This window comes from Cardiocondyla obscurior, linkage group LG22, assembly GCF_019399895.1.
Source record: "Cardiocondyla obscurior isolate alpha-2009 linkage group LG22, Cobs3.1, whole genome shotgun sequence".
Taxonomy (NCBI): Eukaryota; Metazoa; Arthropoda; class Insecta; order Hymenoptera; family Formicidae; genus Cardiocondyla; species Cardiocondyla obscurior.
Genome location: NC_091885.1, coordinates 308067 through 333120, shown reverse-complemented (window position 1 = coordinate 333120; position 25054 = coordinate 308067). Strand labels below are relative to the sequence as shown.

Sequence of the window (25054 nt, the reverse complement as noted above, 5' to 3'; positions counted from 1 at the left end):
TAAAAACCATTGATTGAGTCAAATATCCCAACAAGATGCCAAGTTTGATATGCCTATGTAACAAAATTTGTTCAAATGAGCATTAAACAGTAGAGTGGTAAGAATGTTCGGATACATGAAGTAATATCAAGTTTCCGTTTCGAATCACTAAAGGATTATTTCACCGACCAATTATGCGACGTTTCGTCCGGATGGATACTGGTAGTATCGTTCCGCTGCTCGGTTCTCAACAGGATTAGTTTAACAAATAATTTAAAAGGTGTCGCCACTACTGTGGCACTACGCCTCGTCAGGCGCCATATTCTTCATTCGTTTCCTGTTGCACGTGCAATCAACAGGCAAGTTTGCGTTAACAGAGAGTAATTTTATTCAGCATGGGAAAATCGTCTCATAAGTCGCGGAGAGGAAAAGCTCGTCCTTGGACGAGCGAATTTTGTCGTTGGAGGCCAAAATGAACAGAGTGCTAAAAATTCTGGCGGTTTCCCTTGGTGAGGTTAGGGAGCCTCGTCGTTCTCGACGCGACACACCCTCGCCTTCCCCCTCTCGACAAAGAGGCAGGGACTCAACGCCGTCGGAGGAACAAGATGCGCCCGACAAGCAGAGGCAGGTGATGTCTGCTGGGCGTTCGGTCTCCCCGAATCCGCACTCGAGTGCAGGCCTACCGACGCCACAGTCCCCAGGTGTGTACGGAGATGCTGGATCTGCATTCGTGAAATACAACTTTTCCTCAACAAGTCGTTGATTCACTTCCTCTTTCCCCTCTTCTAGGTGCAGTAAGTTTATCGGACGATGGGAAAGTTTCTCCTTCACCTCTTCCAGGTGAAGTCGAGGAAGAGGTCGGGGCCCTGACCAGGAAACTCTTCGGGCCCGATCTTCATAAAGAAGAATTACCTCCCTGGAATGAGCTAGTGACAAATAGTTGGAAGAATTTATCTCGCCAAGGCCTTCCAGACGATTTGCGTCAGACTCTGCTGAAGAGATACGCCCCTCCGTCCTTCGCTGCTTTCCTAAAAGCACCACAATTGAACCCGGAATGCAAAGCCGGCTTAAAGAACAGCGTCGTAGTCAAAAGAGATTACTACAACGGCTTAAATCAGGATCAAGTAGGTACAGCCCTGTGCGCACTAGGTGAGGCTCTGTCAGAGTTCCTCACGCCCAATGTACAGATCTCTTTGAGCACTGAGGCACGTACAGCCGTGGCCAAAGTTAATGAAAGTGCCAAAATCTTGGCGGATCTTTTCTACCGCCTTTCTGTGGCACGTAGAGCCCAAATTTTACCCAGCCTAAACCTCATCGCTAAGGGCACTGCGGACTAATTGCCAGCAGATGAGTTCCTATTTAGCGCAGCTTTCGGGGAGGAAATAAAAAATGCAACAACAATCGAAAAATCGAGCAAGAGCCTCGTGAAGGCAGCTCCTACTCTAAACAGAAGAGCCCTACAACCGCTAAATGTACAACCACAAGCTTCTACGTCGAAGGCGGGAAACCAGCAGGCCCCTGTACGCAATTCACGGCCAGTGAGTCGAAAGGGTACGGGGGCACAGAACACTCGCCGACAGACTTATCGCTCCAGGTCATATTCGAGAATGAGATAAATCCTTCACAAGTAAGCGTAGGAGGCAGACTATCCAGCTTTTTTCTTCGCTGGAAACTAATTACGTCAGATCGCGTAATTTTAGAAGCTGTCAACGGTTACAGGCTGCCATTTATTTCCTATCTTTCACCTTAATCTATAAAGCCATCCGTTCGTCTGTCACCGTCAGAAAACAACATTTGTGTTCAAGAGATTTCTAGGCTTATCAAGATATGCGCTATCGAACCCACAGTGGCTAGCGAGGGCCAATTTATATCCTCTTACTTTCTTTGTAGGAAATCATCGGGAAGCTGGAAATTCATTCTAAATTTAAAACACTTAAACAAGTTTATTGTAGCCCCGCACTTCAAGCTCGAGGATTGGAAGACGGCCATGCGGCTTATCTCCCCGGGAGACTACCTAGCTTTGCTAGATCTAAAAGATGCCTACTCCATCTTAATTAATGAGTGTGATAGAAAATATCTACGCTTCCGCTTCCGAGGTCGCTTATTTCAATTCAGAGCTCTTCCGTTTGGCCTGGCGTCGGCACCTTACATATTTTAAAGAATTTTTAAACCCGTACTGTTTTCTCTTAGGAAGGAAGGCTTGTTATCTGTAGCATATCTAGATAATTTCTTACTCATAGCTCCAGATTTCGAACAATGCACTGCTAACGTATCCAAAACTCTGGACCTGTTGACAGAATTAGGCTTCCTAGTGAATAATGAAAAGAGCGTGCTTGTGCCCTCTAGATTTTGCAGATTCCTCGGCTTTATATTTGATACAAGATCTCTCTCAATTGCCATTTCTCCGGACAGAAGGACTCTTTTACTACAGCTAACAACTTCCTTTCAAAATAAAAGATCTTGTAAAATTTGCGATTTCGCCAGTTTTATTGGCTCTCTAGTCTCAGTTTGTCCGGCAGTACTATATGGCATTTTACATACCAAAATTCTAGAGAGAGAAAAATTTCTAGCCCTTCTTAACTCAGAAGACAACTTTGAGGCCCGAATGAATCTTCCGATTTCCATTAAAGAGGACCTTCTATGGTGGAGATCTATTTTTACAGATGTATCTCAAATTAACGAAATTAGATCTGGAAACTTCGACATTGTAATATTTACTGACGCTTCTACCTCAGGCTGGGGCGCGGTTTGTGACAAGGGTTGAACTCATGGGTTTTGGTCCTTGGAGGAAAAGGTTTTTCACATTAATTACTTAGAACTGTTAGCGATTTTCCACAGTCTAAGGTGCTTTGCTTTGCGTCTTAGGAATGTCAATGTCTTGTTAAGAGTAGATAATGCTACGGCGATAGCATACGTCAATCGCATGGGGTCCATAAAGTTTCCCCTTCTATCGGATCTCGCCAGAAAGATCTGGCTCTGGTGCGCGAATCGCAATATTTTTCTTTTTGCTTCCTATACACCTAACTCTAAGAACCTGGAAGTAGACGCAGAATCCAGAGTAAGATCGGAGGAAACTGAGTGGTCCCTGGGTTTTCCTTTTTTCAACGAAATCAATTCACACTTCGGACCTTTTGAAATTGATTTGTTTGCCTCATACATTAATAAAAAATGCACACAATTTGTCTCTAGGTTACCGGACTCGGAAGCCACAGCAGTAGATGCCTTCTATTAAAACTGGAGCTCTATATATTTTTACGCCTTCTCCCCATTTATTTTAATTTTAAATGTTGTAAGAAAAATAATCTCGAACAAAGCAGAGGGAGTTCTAGTGGTCTCTTGGTGGCCAGCTCAGCCCTGGTTCCCTCTGCTTAATAAGTTAATCATAGACACTCCTGTTAGCTTCGATCCAGACATTAATATGCTGTCTTCTCCTTTTAGGAATTTCCACCCGGCATGGCGAAAGATTTCCCTGGTGGCAGCGAAATTGTCCGCCAAGCGTTTTTAAAGAAAGGGATCCCAGCAATAGCTCTCGATACGATATTGAAATCTATCACAGCGTCAACAATGGCGCAATACAAAAAACCACTCAAGTTATGGTGGTTATTCTGTAGAGAGAAGAATATTGACTGTTTTCGGCCACCGGTCTCACTCTTTTTGGAGTTTTTAACGAAATATCTTACAGAGGTTTTCTCATATTCCACGCTGAACACGTATAGATCCGCAGTGTCTTTAATTTCGTCCAACGATATTGGCTCTAGTCAGACGGTTCTTTAAAGGTGTTGCTTCTCTGAAGCCACAGAGTCCACGTTACAATTATATTTGGGACCCTTCTCCAGTCATTGAATATTTAGCCGGAATTTATCCGCACAAAAACTTCTCTTTCGAGAAAATCTCCAGAAAACTAGTCACACTCTTGGCTCTTACGACGGCACAGAGACTACAAACGCTGGCAGCGATTCGTATTTCTAACATTACTTTTGCAGACTCGTTAATCATCAGAGTGCCGGATAGACTAAAAACCTCCGGAATAGAAAGATCACAACCCTTCCTCAACTTCAAACCGTTCACTGACAGACTCGAGCTCTGCATTTTCTCCTTAGTTAAATGCTATGTAGCTTTATCCAACGAGTTTCGGAAGAACGGATGTGATCCTCTTTTTATTTCCTGGCGTCGCCCTTATAAACCCGTATCCTCACAGACTCTAGGACGCTGGATCAAGACCGAACTCGAAACAGCGGGTATAGAGATTTCTGTTTTTTCAGCACACTCTACTCGCCATGCTGCAACTTCACTTGCAGCCAGCAAAGGTGTCAACCTGGAGGAGATCAGAAGAACAGCCGGTTGGACCAAGTCTTCGGACGTATTTGCCAGGTTTTATAATAGACTGATAATAAAGGCGACTTTTCAGGCAGCCATCTTAAATAAATCTTTAGGCTATTCACTAATTCGCGGGATAGGAAACGCGCAGGATGTATAGCGAAATAACCCAAGAGAAAATAAAGTTAATAAAATATAATTCAAAACAAATACAAAAGGGAACAAGAAGATGACAAAGTAAAAAGGAATACGAAGACTCGATACAAAACTAGTTGAAAACCGTCGCGTGCGCCCGGAACGACTTCGAGTGCTGGACTGACGCTCCGACGCGTCGCCAGCAAGGAAGAGGAAGTCTCTTTGTGGCTTATCAGCCCTTTGTTAAAGACGGGACTTCCCGGTGCATCATCCGAGCTGATGCAATGCTGCGTCAGCGGAAGCTGACGAAAAGGCTTCTAGAAGGTATAAGGTCCAGGGTCCCGTTGCCAAGCCGGGCTGTTGCTAGGCAAGGGAGAAGATAGTGCGCGGCACTATCAATTGCTTGCGCCGACGGCCGGCCGCAGGTGATACCGGTACCGTCATCTGCCGAGGTGCGGGCAAATCCGCACCCACAAATCTAATTAATAATCTTTTTGTTTGATATCCAGGCTGCACTAAGCATAAATATAACTAATAATCTTTTGTTTTATATTCAGGCTGTACTAAGCATAAACATGATTAATAATCTTTTGTTTTATATCCAGGCTGTACTAAGGATAAATATAATTTTATTTTTTTTTGCTTTTACTGGCCTCTCTGTTTCTTAGACTTAAGCAAATTCCTGTTAAACAACTACCAGTATCCATCCGGATGAGACGTCGCATAATTGATTAATTGAACGAACTTACTTAGTGAAGTTCGATTGCAATTATGCAAGTCTCGTCCGGATGGAGACCCGCCTCTACCCACTCAAAATTTTGGATTTGCTTTGGGTTAAACTTATGAAGAATATGGCGCCACACGAGGCGTAGTGCCACAGTAGTGGCGACACCTTTTAAATTATTTGTTAAACTAATTCTGTTGAGAACCGAGCAGCGGAACGCTACTACCAGTATCCATCCGGACGAGACTAGCATAATTGCAATCGAACTTCACTAAGTAAGTTCGTTCAATTAATCAATTATCGCTCCGATAGCGACAGTAAAATTATCACAGTCGTGCATCATTGGTTCTGCGCCCAACCTTACGAAATTTATTATGTGGATATCGTTAACTTGACGTCACATTGAGACAAATACAATCGGTGTAAAAAGTATTCAGACACACATTAATTCAGATTACAAATGTGTATAACACGTTGGGCAAATAATTATTCGAAAAATTTAAGTGAATCTTCGAATAAGTACAGAAAAAATTTCTACAGAACTTGAACAATATAATGTGCTAAATATATGTGCTAGTACAATGCATAATTTTCTTCATCACAATGAATATCATGGCAAAGTGGCACGTAAGAAATATTATATAAATGAGACAAATAGAAATAAAAGATTAGAGTTTGCACAGCAGCACATTAATACTCCACTAGTTTTGAAATCGGGTTATTTTTACTGATGAGAACAAATTTGAAGTATTTGGTACTAGTAGGCGTTTTACAATGTGGAGAAGAAAAATATGTTCCAAAAAGAAAATTTGCGTCCTACAATCAAACATGGTGGTGGGTCAGTGTTAGTATGGGGCTGTATGGGTGCTAGTGGAGTATATAAGGTGTTTATTTGACTCCTTTGAGGAACACCGGGACTTTCGCATCCCATAGATTTACGTTACAATCTTTTTTTATACACAATATCTTCAAATTTAATACATGATATAACAAGACACTTTTTGCCACTTTTTCTTTCCTTTCTATATCCCTTTCTATATCCTTTAAAGAGTAGCGGATGGCTTTCCCATACGGATGAGAGAATGACTGAATGCTGTATAAATGTTGCATGAAAGGTTTATGTAAGAAAAGCCATCCGCTGCACTTATTATAGTTATATTTGTAAATAAAATTTTATTGTTAATTTTTAGTTTCATGATTAGTTTTCATTTTCGTTCATTTTTCAAGTTAATTTAAAATATTTTCTTATGTTGTGCCTTTTTAATTATAGTTGTTATTTTTATTTAAAAATTATGTTACAAAAAATTGGTTAAAATTGTTAAAATGTAAAAAATGTTTTGTTTAATATTTAATGTGTAAGGTGTTTATTTGTCTCTTTAGAGGTACACCGGGACTTTCGTATCCCATAGCTTTTCTTTACATTCTTTTTTATAAACAATATTTACAAACTTAATACTTAACATATAAAAACATATAGAAACATGACATTACATAACACTTTCGCCGCTTTTTCTTTCCTTTCTATTTCCTTTTCCTTCTCTTTAACATTTCCTCCTTTACTTTTACATTTTTCTGCTCGCCACCTTTGAACCTTTCTACTCCTTTGTTTTACATCATACCTTATCTTTAACTTATTTCTACTTCTACAATCTTCTGTTTTCTTATATCAATTCCTGAAAGTAAAAGTTTTATCCTACGCCTTTTTATACCTGTACCTTATTCCTTACGCGCCGAGAGAGAGAGAGATCACACTTTCATTCATACCTTAACCTAATCCGCCTTATTTACCTTAAATCCTACTTTGGACCCCCGCTTCCGACGCTTTTTATTTTACTTTTCTTTTTTTTTAATCTCTTTCATACTTCCATTCACTCCTAATTTTTCCCTTGTCCGTTCCAGTGCTTCTAACCATACCGCCCCTCTTCCTTCCTCTCCCAAAATTTCCTCTACCATCTCCTCCCAGTTTTTCTCATTTCCCCAGTCTATACATTCTTGCCATATATGTTCCCATGTCTTGTTCTTTTCGAAACATATTCTACATTTTCTTTTTTCTTCCCCCTCCCAATATTTGTTTCCCTTCATTTCCTCCCCTAATCTAAACTTTGCGATCCTTTGCCATTTTTCTTCTTTCCATCCCATCTTCAAATACCCTGGTATCCCTTCCTCTTTCACCTTTTTATAATATTTATTGAACCTTGATCCTCTTATCTTCTCCCATCTTTCCTCTCATTGCCATTCTTCATCTTTTTCCACCAAATATTCCCCCCTTATTTCCCCTCTTTCTCTTAGATCTTTCACATCTTTTCCAGACCACCCAAATTTTTCAAAAAATTCCTCTCTTTTTCCCATTTTCCTTTGCTTTTTCCCTCCCTTGCTCTTCCCCTCATTTCTTCCCAGCACCATTTAGCTAAAACTTCTCCTTTCCCTTCTTCTAATCGTTTTTCATATTTCCAAGCTCTCAATTCTGCTCTTCCTTTCAGTTTATCCCTCTGTAGCTCTTCTCTCACCGTATATCCTGGTACATATCTTCTTACTCCCAGTACCCATCTCAAGTATTTTTCCTGTAATATCTCTACCTCTGCTTTTTTTTTCCAACCCCAAATTTCCACACCATAATTAATAACCGACCATACCAGTTTATCAAATAGCCATATTCTTTTACCCCAATCTTTTCCGAATTTTCTTTTACCTATACTCCAGACCTGCCCCATAATTCTTGCCGCTCTTTTTACTCTGTCCTTTACATGCTTTTTCTGCTCTCCATTTCTCATGATTATGTATCCCAAATACTTGAAACTTTTTACTTCCTCTATTTCTTCCCCTTTCCATACCCATTTAGTTTTTTTCCATCTCCCTCCCCCCTTTCTACACCTCATTATCTTTGTTTTCTTTACATTCACTTCCAATTCCTTTTCCTTTACATATTCTTCCATGTTTTTAATCATTCCTTTCATTCCTGTTTCATTTTCTGCCAACAGAGCAATGTCATCCGCGTATGCCAGCGAGTAAACTCTCCTGTCTTTTATTTTTATACCCCCCCATTCTCCTTTTTCTAATTCTTCATTTATATCTGCCAGTAAAAGAGTAAACAAGCTAGGGCTAAGCGGACAAACCTGTCTTACTCCCTTTGTTGTCCAAAACTTTTTTCCTTCTTTTTCCTTTACCTTGACTTTATTCACTGTTTCCTCCAAAACTTCTTCACACCTTCTTATCAATCCTTCCCTTACTCCTCTTTTCTTCATTGCTTCCACCAATTTTTTTCTATTCACTGAGTCAAAAGCCGCTCTCATATCAATGAATGTTATTACCATTTTTTCTTCCTTTTCTTCTATTTTCTTGTTTATCAAATAGTTTAACACATATATCTGGTCCACTGTCCCCATGTCTTTTCTAAAATTGGCCTGACTCCGTGGTAATATTCCTTTCTCTTCTATATCCTTCCTTAATCTTTCTGCTAGTACAGATGCGTACACTTTGTACGCTGTCTGCGTCAGTGTTATCCCTCTATACTCTTCTACCTTTTCCCCTTTCCCTTTTTTTAACACCGGAACCACCACTCCTTCTCTCCATTCCCCCGGCATCCCCTCCTCCCTCCATACCTTCTTACATATTTCCCATAACTTCTCTTTTACTTTTCCCCCTCCCCATTTCCAGATCTCGTTTTCAATTCCATCACTTTCTGCTGCTTTTTTTTTTTTTAATTTTCTTATTACTTTCTCAAATTCTTCTCTATCTATGTCTTCTTCCACATCCTCTTCCCTCTCTCTACCCAATTCTTCTCCAACTCTCCATTCCACTCCACCTAGAATCTCTTTAAAGTATTCATCTCATTCTTTAATCTTTATTTTTTCTTTTATTTTCTTCCTTTTCTTTCTTCTCTTGTTTACAATTTTCCACATTTCTTTCTCTGTTCTAATCTTTTCTATCTCTTTCTCCCATCTCACCCTTTCTTGCAATTTTTTCTTTTCACATAGCCTTTTTTCACCTATTTATAGTTTTCCCCGCTCCCTTCCCCCTTCCTTAATTTTTTCAATTCTTCCTTAACTTTATATTTCTTTCTTCTACATTCTTTATCCCACCATTTTTCTTTGGGTTTTTTCCCCACCTCTTTTTTCATTTATTTTTTTACTAATTTCTTTGTTTTTTCCAATTCCTTACTAAAACTTTTCCAATTTTCCTTTATTTTATTTTTTTTTTCCCTTCGTTCTTTATACTTTTCCCTGAATATTTTCCTCTCCTCGTCACTCCAGTCTAGTCTCGTACTCTTTTTTTTTCCATACTTACAACTTCTCTTCTTTCCTCTTTTCCTTTTTATCGTCACTATTAACGTGAAGTGATCTGAGTCCACTTCCTCCCCCACCTTTATTTCAACTATTTCTCCTTTTGATTCCACGTTACTAATCACATAGTCTATCACTGTTTTTCCTCTCCCTCCTACATATGTCCACTCACCCTCTTCATCTCCTCCTGTATGTCCATTGACTATTCCCCATCCCGTTTCTTCCAGAACTTTACAGAATTTTTTTCCTTTTCCTGTAATTTTTTAATCCTTTGTTTTCCTTTTCCTTTCTTCCTTATCTTCTTCTCCTTTTTTATCATCCCATAGTCCGCCCTTCTCTCCCGTTCTCACATTAAAGTCCCCCCCTATCAAATATCTCGTTCCTTCCTCTTTTTAATCCATCTAATTTCTCATATTCTCTATTATGTCTTCTAAATCCTCATTTACATATACCCCTGCTATTTTCCACCACACTCTTCCACATTTTATCTTTATTCCTATCATTCCTTTCTTATCTTCATATTCTATTTCTCTTTCTCCTTCCAGATCCTCTTTCCATCCCATCAACATTCCCCCCATTGCCCTTCCTTTCTTATTTTTCTTTTCTTCCCCTTTATTTATCCATTTGTAACTCTTTGGCAATCTGCTTCTTATTCCCTTCCATCTTTTTTCCTCCAACCATGTTTTACACATATAATTCACGTTCCACTTCTCCATACCCTTCCGGAAATCTTCATCTTTGTTTTCTATTCCTGCCACATTCCAAAAAACTATTCTCATTTTTCTGTTTTTCGTCTCTGCCTTTTTTCTTCCTTCCTTCTTTTTCTCCCCCTCTTTTTCTTTAACCCCTTTATCTTTCACTTTTCCATTTTTTTCCTTATCTTTTTCTTTTCCTCCTTCCCCACCTTTTATCCTCTCTTTTTTCAACTCTTTTTCTTCTCTTCCTCCGCCTCTTTTTAAAAACTTGCATTCATTCTTTCCATTATCACCCGCTTCCTTTTATTTCCTTCTGTTTCAAAAGCTTTTGCTCCATCCCATTTTCTCAATTCTTTCTTCAAATCGTCCCATAACCACTTTTTCTTATTTACACATATCTTTTTGTAGCCTATCTTTACCTGTTTTCCTTCTCTTTTTAGTTTATCCGCTTATCTCTTAATAAGCCATTCCACTTTTCTTTCATATTCCGTCAAATCGTCTTCTATCCATTCCGTCCTATCCTTCAGTTTTCCTTTACCTCTTAATATTTCCAGTTTTTCATTAAAATTTTCCATCTTTACCCATACCATTCCAAGACCTCCTTTGTTCACTCCTCCTATTTTATTTACGTCTTCCATCTTTGCTTTCACATCTATTGCTTCAAATATTTCTCCCACTTGTTTCTTCAACGCTTTTTTATCTTCACTTTGTATTTTTATTCCTTTTATTATTAAATTATTCTTTCTCTATTCTTTCTTTTTTTTTTCTTTTTCCATTTTTAACATTCTCGTTCTTTCTTCCAAACTTAAGACTTTTCCACATATTTCTGTTGACATTTCCACTTTACCTCCCTCATATTTTTTTTCCCCGATTCTCTTTTCCATTCCATCTATTCTTTTCTCTAATTTTATCTTTTTTCTTCTCCATATTGCCTTTAAATCTTCTATTTCCTTCCTGATCTGCACCTTGATTTCTCTTACCTCTTCCATCTGAGCTTGGATCCTTGCGAATCCACTTCTCATCTCCTTTATAACTTCTTCAAAGCCTTTCTTACTTACTCCTCCTTTACTACCCTCCTCCGTTGTTTTCACCGGTGACCTATATACTTTCACGCTTTTTCTAAATCCTTCCAGTCCTTCAACTTCACCTTTCTCCTCTTGCCTTTCCTTTCTTTTTTCCCCTTGTTTCCATGCTTCTATTATTGGTAAGCTATTGGATCTTTTTCTCATCAACATTTCCACTTTTGCCGACCTTCCCATTTTCTTCTTCGTTTTTTCTTCCCCTTTTTCCTCTTTTCCCATCTCAACATTTTCCTTCTTTTGTTTACTTATTTTCCAAAACTGTTCTGACCTTCTTTTCTCTGGCCCACATTCTGAGCTCACTTTTAGAGGCGCTTTTATAAAAGCGCCTCTAAAAGTTTGACCAATTTTAGAGGCGCGCTGCTAAAATCGTCCGTATTCTAAGGACACTTTTAGAGGCGCCTTTAAGATAGAAGTACATTTATGTGTACCATGTTATCTATCTTAATTATTTTGCGTTCAATGCCGCAAACTGCAAATAAAATAAATTTCATTATTAATTAAAAATTTAACAATGTTTTTTATTAAAAACCAAATTTTTATTCGGGAAGTAAATGAAATACATGATTGCGAACACAGAGTTTTTCGGGATAGAATAAATCCGTTTGAACTTTACAATAAACGAAAATTTCGACATAGATACTGGTTGTACAATAAATATGTGCGTTATGTGCTGACATTATTGGAAGATATGTTAACACTGCTAGCGATTAGAAGAAATGCCTCTGCACAAATTCATGATGGAAATGATTATGACCATGGTGCTTCTGTAATTCCACATCATGGTCATCTTCATCTTCTTCGTCATTGTCCTTATCTGAATCTGCGTCTGTAACAAATAATTTGTTTTAATATATTCATTTTTATATTAATAATTACTTATTAAAAAATTTTATTTTTACCATATGCGTTGTTATCACGAAATTTCTTTCGGATATTATATAAAACAGCCATCGCTATGATGGCTGCTTTAGCAGTATCCAGGGAGATCTGCATTCCATTTCGAAGGGCACGAAACATGCCCTTCCACTCTCCAAAACAGCGCTCAACGATGATCTGGGTCCGTATATTGGATGAATTGTATCGCTCCTCAGGAAGATCTCGTGGTTGTAGTATTGGTGTCAGAAGGTATGGCTTGAATGGGTACCCGGAATCCCCAAGCAAGGTACCTTTCCTTCTGCCTGACTGAAAAATAAAAAATATACATTAAATTATAATTTAATTTAATATAATATTAACTGTTAATAAGATTACCTTAAACTCTTCCTTGAGGGAACATAAATCTCATATACGTGCATCGTGAGCACTGCCTCTCCAACAACAATATCTAAAATTCGTTTCTCCGCATCGCACACCACCTGGATGTTTAACGAATAGAAACCCTTCCGGTTCATATATAACGCAGCTTGTCCCTGGTTGGGGCATTTTATTGGCACATGTGTGCAATCAATACAGCCCACAACCGAAGGAAAACGAGCTACGTTATAAAATTTTTCCTGAAGGGTTTCTATTCGAGGTAGGAATTTCACGAATTCTGGCAATAATCTTGCCAGAACTCGTGAAACTGATGCGACGATTTTAGACACTGTTGGCTGCGATACTCCATGCAGATCTCCTGTAATTAAAATACAATAGTTAAAAACTTTAATTAAAAAATATATTTAAAGTAATAAATAATAAAAATGCATTTAAATAACTTACCTAGTTCAATTTGATAACATCTTTTTGCATAATAACGTAGAGTGATGAGGACTTGCAGAGTTGGTGGTATCACATTTCTTCTAATCGCTAGCGGAGTTAACCTAGCTTCCACTAATGTAAGCACATAACGCACACATTCCTTGGACAGCCGGTATCTTTGTCGAAATTCTCGTTCATTATACAGTTCAAATGGATTTATTCTATCCCGAAAAACTCTTGGTTCGCAAGCACGTAATTCATTTACTTCCCGAACTTCTGCAGCGTCAGAAATCGCCTCGGCAAACTCCATGATTAATTTAGTAATGTATCATAATGCACGTGCTAAATACCGAGTTCTTATTACACTCGCACAGCACTTTAATCACCTTTATATTTACGCGCATTTTTTAAATTAAAATTTTTGAAAATTATTCCAATACGATTAATTTTACTACATGGAGTTTCGTTTACTCCTAAAAACATTGCGTATATAGTTTTTTTGAACAAATTTAATTGATTAACGTTGCCATTAATTAGTTAAGTCGCGATATGGGTCCACCTGTCAAATCGCATGGGTGCCGCCATATTGGATTTTCGCTAAAAGTGCCGATAAATGTTCTACAGACCACATTTAGCGGCACTTTTAGCCAAAGCCTATAAATGTGCTATAAAAGTGGGTTCAGAATAGGTTTTTCGAGATAAAAGCGCACATTTAGGCTAAAAGTAACTGTCACTTTTAAAGGTGCCTCTAAATATGAGCTCAGAATACAACCACTTTTATAAAACCTCTTTTAGAGACGCTTTTAACTAAAAGCGCCTCTAAAAGTGAGCTCAGAATGTGGGCCTTTGTCTTTATTCCCTTTTACTTCCCCCTTCACCCCCTTACCTTCTTCCTTTTTTTTGTCTTACTCTCGGTTTTTCCCTGTCACCACCAACCTAGCCTCCAAAAAACTCCGCCTTGTACTTTCCCAGATTTCTCCTTTTATTCTCACCTCCACCCTTTCCCTTCACTTGCCCTCCTTAAAAACCTTCCCCTTTATCTCCACAGCACCACCCTTTACTTCTCAATTCTTTTTAACTCCCAAAAACCTTTTTCTCTGCACTCACACGCTCATACATACAACCACTCGCTCTGCCATCGGAAACGAAAGTCCGGGTGCTACTGGAGTAGAATCATTACATTTTGTGGACAAAGTAATAAATCACAAAATTTATATAAACATTAAAAAAATGCATCTTTATTATATAGTGCTATTGAAATAGGACTTGAGAACAATTTTGTTTTCATGCAAGATAATGATCCGAAGCATACTGCCTATAATATAAGGCAATGGATATTATTCAATACGCCAAAATATTTAGTTACTCTACCAAAATCTCCAGATATTAATCCAACAGAGCATTTGTGAGATTATTTAGAAAGAAAAATGTACAATCATAAAATAACATCGAAAGCAGGGCTGAAAGCTGCACGTTCAAAAGGATGGAACAAAATAACTCCGGACATAACATGTAATTTAATTAATTTAATGCCAAAAGCCAAAGCTATTATAGAAGCTAAAAGAAATCCGACTAAATATTAAAATCTTAAAAAAAAAATTTTTTTTTATTTCTTTTATTATTATGTTTTTCGCTTATTTAAATTTATTTTTTTATATCTTTGAACATAAAAATAAATTAATTTTTTGTAAACTGAACCTTGTTTTAAATATTTAAGAACACGCCCATATCATTATTTTTTTTCCATAATTTTTTATGAGTTATACAGGGTGTCTCAGACATAACGAAGGATACTGGGAGAATAGATAGAATTGATTGAGACAAGTAGAAAAGTCCTGTACCATTTTGCAAAATTCTCAATTGTTATTGAGAAACAAAATTAAAATGTATAAATTGTATAGGCGTAAGAGCGACAAGGATGCTGCGCGTGAGTGAGCGCGACAGGCGACGGCGCCATTTCTAGCGATTTGCCTGTCGCGCTCACTCTCGCGCAGCATCCTTGTCGCTCTTACGCCTATACAATTTATACATTTTAATTTTTTTCTCAATAACGGTTGAGAATTTTGCAAAATGGTACGGGACTTTTCTACTTGTCTCAATCAATTCTATCTATTCTCCCAGTATCCTTCGTTATGTCTGGGACACCCTGTATATTATACATTTGTAATCTAAATTAGTTCGTGTCCGAACACTTTTTACACCGACTGTATTTCAATATCAATGGCCGTTATGTAGAAAAGTAGAAAAATAAAAACTTTATACTTGAAAATGTATATTTCAGTTTTTTTTAACAAATTTCTGTTTTGATGCTAATAATTTAGCAATTACATTTCAATTGCTTTTTATAACTTTTTTTGTTGTAGCTCATATTTAAGTAATATCTTCATAACACGTATACAATTTTTTAAACAATATGTGTGTAGAATTTTTTTTACAAAAAAGTAAAAAAAGCTCTAAATACATACGCCTATTTTCTATAAAATATTTGATAAAGAAATTAACATCAATTTGTAATTACTATAAAATAATAAAATAAATACAAATTTAATTAATTATTAACAGAAACTTAGTATGCTCAGATTGCATTAAAACATTTTTATGTACATATTGTTTTTCTAAATAGATACAGTTTATTTTGTTCATCTTAGGGTTACATTTTTTTACATGTACACTCACCGGCTATAATGGTGTCCTATTACATTGCCGGGAACCCTTACCCAGGGGTGGCTGCAAACATACGTGAACTAGAGAGTGTAGTATGTCAACATACACAAACATAAGGAGTACGTGTTTTGAGAAGCGGGAGAAAGAGGGGAAATAGGCTTGTATTTCGTCCTTTAGCGAAACTTATGAGTGAAAGAACGCACTAGAAGACAACCTTCGTTATAGGCGTCCACTCACACTTGTTCGTTCTAACAGGCAAGAAAGATATATATACAGGGTGTCTCGCACCATGTGTCAATGCTTCTAGGGATAAGTAGATATCGGGAATACAAATTAAAAAATCCAGTGCCATTTTGCAAAATTAGCACTAATAACCGAGATATAAATTTATAAAAATTTAAGTACGAGAGCGAATACGACCGCGCCGCTAGAACCGGGTGACGCCTGAGAAGTAAAGGTCCAAGCCACTCAATTACGGATTGGAAAACACGCGAGCGACAAGATGTGACAAAGCGCGAGCGACACGATGCGACAATACGTTAGGCGAGGCGAGTTACTACGCGCGAGCGACACTGTTAGAAATTTCTTATTGATTTTAATAAACATGTAAAGAAAGCATGTGTTCATTTCCGTAAATGAAATGTAATGAACACTGTATATTAACATTCATTTACTGTTGTTTTGAAATTTCATTAAAAAATGTAATGAACACTGTATATGAATATTTATTAATTGATGTATTAAATGTCATTTCAAAAATGTAATGAACACTACATGAATATTCATTTACTGATGCATTAAATCTTATTAATGTTTATTAATGCACATTAATGTGCAATATTCATTTACTGATGCATTAAATCTTATTAATGTTTATTAATGCACATTAATGTGCATTAATGTGCATTAATGTGCATTAATAAACATTAATAAGATTTAATACATCAATTAATAAATATTCATATACAGTGTTCATTACATTTTTTAATGAAATTTCAAAACAACAGTAAATGAATGTTAATATACAGTGTTCATTACATCTCATTTACGGAAATGAACACATGCTTTCTTTACATGTTTATTAAAATCAATAAGAAATTTCTAACAGTGTCGCTCGCGCGTAGTAACTCGCCTCGCCTAACGTATTGTCGCATCGTGTCGCTCGCGCTTTGTCACATCTTGTCGCTCGCGTGTTTTCCAATCCGTAATTGAGTGACTTGGACCTTTACTTCTCAGGCGTCACCCGGTTCTAGCGGCGCGGTATTCGTATTCGCTCTCGTACTTAAATTTTTATAAATTTATATCTCGGTTATTAGTGCTAATTTTGCAAAATGGCACTGGTTTTTTTAATTTGTATTCCCGATATCTACTTATCCCTAGAAGCATTGACACATGATGCGGGACAACCTGTATATATACAGTGTGTTCCAGACATAACGAAGAATACTGAGAGGATAGATAGAATTGATTGAGACAAGTAGAAAAGTCCTGTACCATTTTGCAAAATTTTCAACCGTTATTGAGAAAATAATTAAAATGTATAATTTGTATAGGCGTAAGAGCGACAAAAAAGGAGCTACGCGTGAGTGATCGTGACAAGCGACGGCGCCATTCCTAGCCATTTGCCTGTCGCGCTCACTCACGCGTAGCTTCTTTGTAGCTCTTACGCCTATACAAATTATACATTTTAATTTTTTTCTCAATAACGGTTGATGTTCGGAAAAGTAGATCTAGAACGCAGCGCCTAACTGTGTATATCGAATATCGTGCGATCACTCTGTAAACGCGTGGCAAAACAGCCGCTCTGCGAGGCACGCTCCGACAATGTTCATAACGCGTGATATAGACAGGCCGAATCTTTCTGATAATAACAATTGAATTTTGCGCATCGAGAACGATCCAGAACGTTCTTCGACGACGTATTTCCTGTTCCCGCAAGTTCTGGTATGTTCGAGAATAATTGTTAGTATAAAAGCCGCGGTATTTTTCGCGAAGAGCCAGTGTAACGTAAGATATCGTGCGGATTCCCGATCGCGTTCACTCAGCTCTTTAAATCTAGTCTCGTGCGACACGCGACAGTTTTTCTGTACTCGCCGTCGGTGTATATACAGGTGTCCCACCGTGTGACAACGCTCTTAGGTAGATCTCGTCAAGCTGAGCATAAAAGTCCATCCACTTTGCGTTTTTAAATCATATTCGAGATATGAATTTTTAAAATTTATAATACAGCGTATGAGTTTTACGTTCTATAAGTAGCACGGCCTAACACATGGGCCGACGCTCGGTTGTAAAAGTGCCGGCTCGGCTGTCTTGCCGCTAATTAATATTACAATTGGGTGATTGCTTAGCAACCAAAATTGTAATATTATTATGAGCGGCGAGACAGCCGAGCCGGCACTTTTACAACCGAGCGTCGGCCCATGCGTGATTGAGTAGGCCGTGCTATTTTCTTATAGAACGTAAAACTCATACGCTGTATTATACAAATTTAAAAAAATTTATATCTCGAATATGATTTGAAAAAACGCAAAGTGGATAAGGACTTTTATGCTCAGCTTGACGAGATCTACCCCCCTACGAGCGTTGTCACACTAACGGTGGGACACCCTGTATACATCTTTTTTTCGATACTTGTATTCTTGACAAAATATATATTCTGTTTCCCGTGAATTTATTGCATTTTCACACAGTTGAGAATTTTGCAAAATGGTACAACTTTTTTACTTGTCTCAATTAGTTCTATTTATCCTCCCAGTTTCCTTTGTTATGTCTGGGACATCCTGTATACAGGGTGTCTCAGCCCATGTGTAAAATCCTATACAGATAGGTAGGTCTTAGGGAGATAAATAAAAAAGTTCTTTAACGTTTTGAAAAATTTTCAATACTTATTGAAAAAGAAATTAATTTGTCTAGCGCAAGAGGACAAGGAAGCTATAGGTGAGTGAGCGCGATAGGCGACGGCGCCAATCGCCTGTCGCGCTCACTTGCCCGCAGCTTCCTTGTCACTCTTGCGCTAGACAAATTAATTTTTTCTCAATAACAATTGAGAATTTTACAAAATGTTAAATAACTTTTTATTTATCTCCTAAGACCTACCTATCTGTATAGGATTTTACACATGGGCTGAGACACCCTGTATACAGAGTGTCCCAAACATACATAAACAAACTTTTAGGGTAGATAGAACGTTTGACAAGAAGACGAAAAGTCCTATGCCGTTTTCTAAAACTCTTACTCGTTTTCGATAAAAAAATTAAATTATATACGCGCGAGAGCGACAAGGAAGCGTGGACTAAGTGAGCACGCGATAGACAGCGGCGAGTATCGCTTAAAGAGAATGGGCGAAACTAGCGCGTAGCGAGCTAGACAAGGAGACAACGCGCGAGCGAGGCGATGCGACGACACACGAGCGAAATGAAGCGACAACGCGCGTTGTCGCCTCGTCTCGCTCGCAGCGCGCTGACTCCGCCCATCTCTTTTAAGATATACTCGCCGCTGTCTATCGCGCGCTCACTCAGCCCACGCTTTCTTGTCGCTCTCGCGTGTATCTATTAAATTAATTTTTTTATTGAAAACAAGTAAAAATTTTAAAAAACTGTATAGGACTTTTTGTTTTCTTTTTAGACGTTCTATCTACCCTAAAAGTTTGTTTACGTATGTTTGGAACACCCTGTATATACAGGGTGTTTGATTTAAGATTTCTTTCCCGGTAACTGTAGATAGATATCGGGAATTGAAATCGAAAAGTCAGATACTATTTAGTAAAATTCGTAACCGTTACCGAGTAAGATTTTACTGAATTTTGATGAATTGGCGCGAAGTACATAATGGCCCACATTCTGAGCTCACTTTTAGAGGCGCCTTTCGTTAAAAGCGCTTCTAAAAGTGGTTTTATAAAAATGGTCGTATTCTGAGCTCACATTTAGAGGCACCCTTAAAAGTGACAGTCACTTTTAACCTAAATGTGCGCTTTTATCTCGAAAAAGCTATTCTGAACCCACTTTTATAGCACAGTTATAGGCTTCCGCTGAATGTGCGGCTAACTGGGCCCTTTTTACGCATGGGCTTCCTGAGCCCGGACCAAGGGCCCCGGTTTCCAGGGGGCCCCCGATTGAAAAACAATTGGTTATAGTTAAATAATGAAAACTTACAAATTCAATAACAATTTATCTACCAAATAAAAAATATAATATTTACTAGAATATTCATAGCTTTACTTCTTTCTGGGTCTAAAGTTCTAAATGAGCTCTTCTTTTTTTAATTTAACAACACAAATGTTCGAGAGACGTTTAGAGCATTTATAGATAAATGTCCATATTATATAATATGCTTTGGATATTTTCTGAATGTCTCTTGACCATTTGTGTTAAATTGTCGGTCCCGATTCGAATTCGAATTGCAATCACGAGCAATTGTCAATTTTTATCTATGTTATTTTCTTAAAACATCCCACTGCTTTGTGATTGTATAACAAAGAAAGGTATACAGGTCCACTGATCATCATTTTGAACTTTGCAATTGTTTCGAGATTGTTCTTATTAGAGTTTCACGCCACGCTCGGCTGCCACACAGAGTTATTTGACAATTGCGGCTCGCCGAGTTGATGGGGGTAAGGTGGAGATAAGTCGCCTTTACTGATTACTGATACTGATACAAACCGGGCACCGTCTGCACTGTTTCAAATCCGGCGTGTTTTTGCAACAATTGCAATGTCTTTTGATACTGAATAAATCGAAATATTTTGATGCTTACTCGCTATTGCAGACCCGTACATGATAATCGTGATATTGATAATTTGGACAATTTTACAAACCGTAGGATTCTTCCTTAATTGCTAACAATCGCAATTACGCAATAATTTCAATCGTTTTTAATTATGTCAAAACGGTCATATCCTAGCGGTGCAGAAAAAAGAAAAAAAGCTGCTCTGCAAAAAGAAATTATTAACAATTTGCCAAAATTAACTTCATTTTTTACACCTGAAGCTTCTGCTGCTTTTAAAGACAGCCAGCAAATTGATTCTCCAAACTTGCTGCAGCAAGAAAACATAAACAATAAGATGTTATTAAAACCTATTTCAACAAGTCCAATAGCTGATTTTTCAGATCAAACGCAATTGTCAATAAAAACCGAAAACATTTTAAACGATCTTGGTAATTATTTAGATGCAGAAATGACGGAAAACGTGTAACGGTAGCGACTTTCCCGTGTCGCGTAGCCTTTGCCGGATTAAGGCTCGCCGGATCCAGGGTGCGCGGACTCGGTGGAGCGCGATAGGTTAGATTCTAGTCACGGCCTGGGCCGACGGGAGCGCCCGTCGGAGAGACCCAGGTTGCTCGGGCTGGCCCGAGGAGCAGCGGTCGGGAGCGCCCGACTGCGGCGATGTCAGCGGCTGAGTGCTGTACAATAAATCCAAAAGCCTAGACGGGAGCGCCCGTCTAGAAAATCTCGGTGGCCCGGAATATCCGGGGGGCGCCGGCGGTATCCGGTCGCCTCGGTGGTGGAGCCTCGGGAGCGCCCAAAGTCTCCAGGAACCTGAGTTTGTATTCTGCCTTGGAAGCGCCCAAGGCAGCGGAAGACTCTCATCGGGAGCGCCCGGGGACGATTCGGGAGCGCCCGAGTCGGAGAGTATGCGAGAAGCTTCGGAAGCGCCCGAAGCCTTAGGAGCTGGAGGATGTGTTCGGTTCGAGGATCGGGACCGGACGAGGTACTCGCTGTGGCGCGAACTCGGCTTATACAGGGTGTTTGATTCGAGGTGTCACGCCCGAAAAATTTAAATAGAGAATTAAATTTTAAGAAAAGTCCTTTACAATTTTTAAAATTTTTACCGTTTTTGAGAAAAAATTAAAATATGTTAGCGTAAGAGTGACAAAGAGGACACGCGGACTGAGCGCGACAGACGACGGCTAGTATTTTTAAGAATGATAGTAAACCGAGCGGCGATAGAGTCGCGAGTCTTCGAAGCACAAACGCGTTCGCATATCATTCACACCGATACTTTAAGGTCGCATTTATTGTTCACAACATTTTAGTAATTGAACGTAAAATGAGAAATAATCGCTATCATTTCTCACCTGCAGATAGCATGGTGCGTTTATAGTGGTATCCCCGATAGGACTATTCCACTTTTAGCGCTTAATGTAAAGTTCTCTGCCCGGAACAACATCGTCGCGGTGCACCATTTCCGGTGAAATAGTCGCAAACGCCGCAACAATAGCTTCGCGTACGTCATTAGTTTCGTTGGGGTTCTACTAGATTTTAATATGACCATTAAAAATCTAATACGGGTGACCGTGGCCAGGACATTGGGCCACCACGACCCATCCATCTGTCGCCGAAATGCGCATCCAAAACTTCGCGCACTGCCAGGCACGAATGAGCCGGTGCTCCGTCGTGCTGATAGATTATTCGCCTTCTTGTTTCCAGAGGCACGTCTTCTAATAGTCCCGGTAACACATTTTCTAAAAAATGCTGGTAACTTTCTCCGGTTAATCGCGGAGGAAGGAAATGTGGACCGATCTGAATTGAATAAAAGAAAATATGCGTTACAAAATGTTTAATAAAATAATCTGTTATCTGTTTATACTACCACTTGATTACCGACGACCCGCCCATTCACGGTCCATCGATACTGGAATCCGTATCATATGCGGATTTTCGTCCGACCAATACAAGTGGTTTCGAATTAAAAACACCGTTCGGTGTAAATGTAGACTCGTCGGTCCATAATTTGCGAACTCTGTAAAATAAATTTTTTTAACAATTATTATTCTCTTTAAAATTAAAAAAAAAAATTATTAATAAAATACCTTCGCAAAACCGGAGCCGTGATCCAAAATCCTCGGTAAAGCTGCTCGTTGATCGTGGCGGGTGTAACATATTTTCTCGAAGAGTATTGTGCACCGTGTATGTTGATAAATGAAGATGATGTGCCGCACGACGTACACTCATTCTCGGCTGATCAGAGAATAAGTCGAGCACTCGTTCTTCATCTTGCACTTGATGTCGCGCAGGTGCATTATTTCGATTATGCACAAGACATCCCGTCTCGCGTAATCTCTGCACTACGCGGAAAATTGTCCGGTTGCACGGATAATGTGCTCGCCCAGGAAACCGTTCGATGTACAATTCGGCAGCACGAGTGGCGTTTTCACCGGCTAGCCCATAGGCTATTATCATATCCGTATATTCTTGTGGAGTATAACTTCCCATTTTAACAGATTGTCACACCACGAATACTAGATGACTAGTGACTGCTTTAAAAAATTTTGTTATCACAATTCTTGACAAAAACAATTGTACGTAGATTTTTTGATCGGAAAAATTTACACGTAGATAAAAAACCGATCAAAAAATCTACGTACAATTGTTTTTGTCAAGAATTGTGATAACAAAATTTTTTAAAGCAGTCACTAGTCATCTAGTATTCGTGGTGTGACAATCTGTTAAAATGGGAAGTTATACTCCACAAGAATATACGGATATGATAATAGCCTATGGGCTAGCCGGTGAAAACGCCACTCGTGCTGCCGAATTGTACATCGAACGGTTTCCTGGGCGAGCACATTATCCGTGCAACCGGACAATTTTCCGCGTAGTGCAGAGATTACGCGAGACGGGATGTCTTGTGCATAATCGAAATAATGCACCTGCGCGACATCAAGTGCAAGATGAAGAACGAGTGCTCGACTTATTCTCTGATCAGCCGAGAATGAGTGTACGTCGTGCGGCACATCATCTTCATTTATCAACATACACGGTGCACAATACTCTTCGAGAAAATATGTTACACCCGTACCACGATCAACGAGTACAGCAGCTTTTACCGAGGGATTTTGGATCACGGCTCCGGTTTTGCGAAGGTATTTTTATTAATAATTTATTTTTGTTTTAATTTTAAAGAGAATAATAATTGTTAAAAAAATCATTTATTTTACAGAGTTCCTTGCAAAATGTCGGCGAAACGCATCGTTTCCCGATATTATTTTATGGACCGACGAGTCTACATTTACACCGAACGGTGTTTTTAATTCAAGAAACCACTTGTATTGGTCGGACGAAAATCCGCATATGATACGACAAGGAGCATTCCAGTATCGATGGACCGTGAATGTATGGGCGGGAGTCGTCGGTAATCAAGTGGTAAGTATAAACAGATAACAGATTATTTTATTAAACATTTTGTAACGCATATTTTCTTTTATTCAATTCAGATCGGTCCACATTTCCTTCCTCCGCGATTAACCGGAGAAAGTTACCAGCATTTTTTAGAAAATGTGTTACCGGGACTATTAGAAGACGTGCCTCTGGAAACAAGAAGGCGAATAATCTATCAGCACGACGGAGCACCGGCTCATTCGTGCCTGGCAGTGCGCGAAGTTTTGGATGCGCATTTCGGCGACAGATGGATGGGTCGTGGTGGCCCAATGTCCTGGCCGGCACGGTCACCAGATTTGACCGTATTAGATTTTTTTTTATGGGGTCATATTAAAAATCTAGTAGAACCCCAACGAAACAGAACTGTTAATGACGTACGCGAAGCTATTGTTGCGGCGTTTGCGACTATTTCACCGGAAATGGTGCACCGTGCGACGCGCGATGTTGTTCGAAGGGCCGAACTCTGCTTACAGCAGAGGGGAGGGCACTTCGAACAACTTTTACATTAAGCGCTAAAAGTGGAATAGGCCTACCGGGGATACCACTATAAAAAAAACGCACCATGCTATCTACCGTAAGGTGGTGAGGAAATGATAGCGCATTATTTCCTTCTCATTTTACGTTCAATTACTAAAAACGTTGTGAACAATAAATAAGATGCGACCTTAAAGTATCGGTGTGAATGATATCGATCGTGCGAACGCGTTTGTTTGTCTTCGCCGCGAAGACTCGCCGCGACTCTCTTATCGCCGCTCGGTTTACTATCATTCTTAAAAATACTAGCCGTCGTCTGTCGCGCTCAGTCCGCGTGTCCTCCTTGTCACTCTTACGCTAACATATTTTAATTTTTTTCTCAAAAACGGTAAAAAATTTTAAAAAATTGTAAAGGACTTTTTTTCTTAAAATTTAATTCTCTATTTAAATTTTTCGGGCGTGACACCTCGAATCAAACACCCTGTATAGCCGCCGAGATGAGAGTGGGGAAACTCCCACTCTTAACTCGGCGGCGCGCGCTATCGTCGGGTCAGTGGTCGCCCGACGAAACTCCCTGGCGCGTCCGGTGTTGCCTGGGCCGGTGTTCGCCCAGGACTTCCTCGGTAACGGCGTCGGCCGTCTAGGGCGGGTGTTCGCCCTTTTAATGGCGAGGCTTACGCCCTTGCCACAAACGTACGTGAATTGTGGATTCGCAAAGGATCAGAATTTTTTCAAAATAAAGACTGTGACTTTTTAGAAGCTTCTAGAAATTACATAGAGCTTCAGGGTAAAATAAAAACAAGGAATTTGCATAAGACAGTTTTTATCCGTAAATTAAAAAATGGGTAAAGTGTTCCAAGAAAATGACTT

The 25054-nt window shown here is 39.1% G+C and overlaps 1 protein-coding gene and 2 pseudogenes across 1 annotated transcript; 1 reads left to right on the top strand and 2 right to left on the bottom strand.

Moving 5' to 3' along the window:
* Positions 1-451: 451 nt before the first annotated feature.
* Positions 452-1595, top strand: LOC139111163 (uncharacterized; annotated as a pseudogene).
* Positions 1596-10876: 9281 nt separating this feature from the next.
* LOC139111162 (uncharacterized protein PF3D7_1120000-like) lies at positions 10877-11431 on the bottom strand. The gene has a single exon (XM_070671287.1). It carries the CDS (start codon positions 11429-11431, stop codon positions 10877-10879), a length of 555 nt encoding a protein of 184 aa, XP_070527388.1.
* A 488-nt stretch (positions 11432-11919) lies between these two features.
* On the bottom strand, positions 11920-13199 carry LOC139111161 (putative nuclease HARBI1; annotated as a pseudogene).
* Between the last annotated feature and the right edge of the window lie 11855 nt (positions 13200-25054).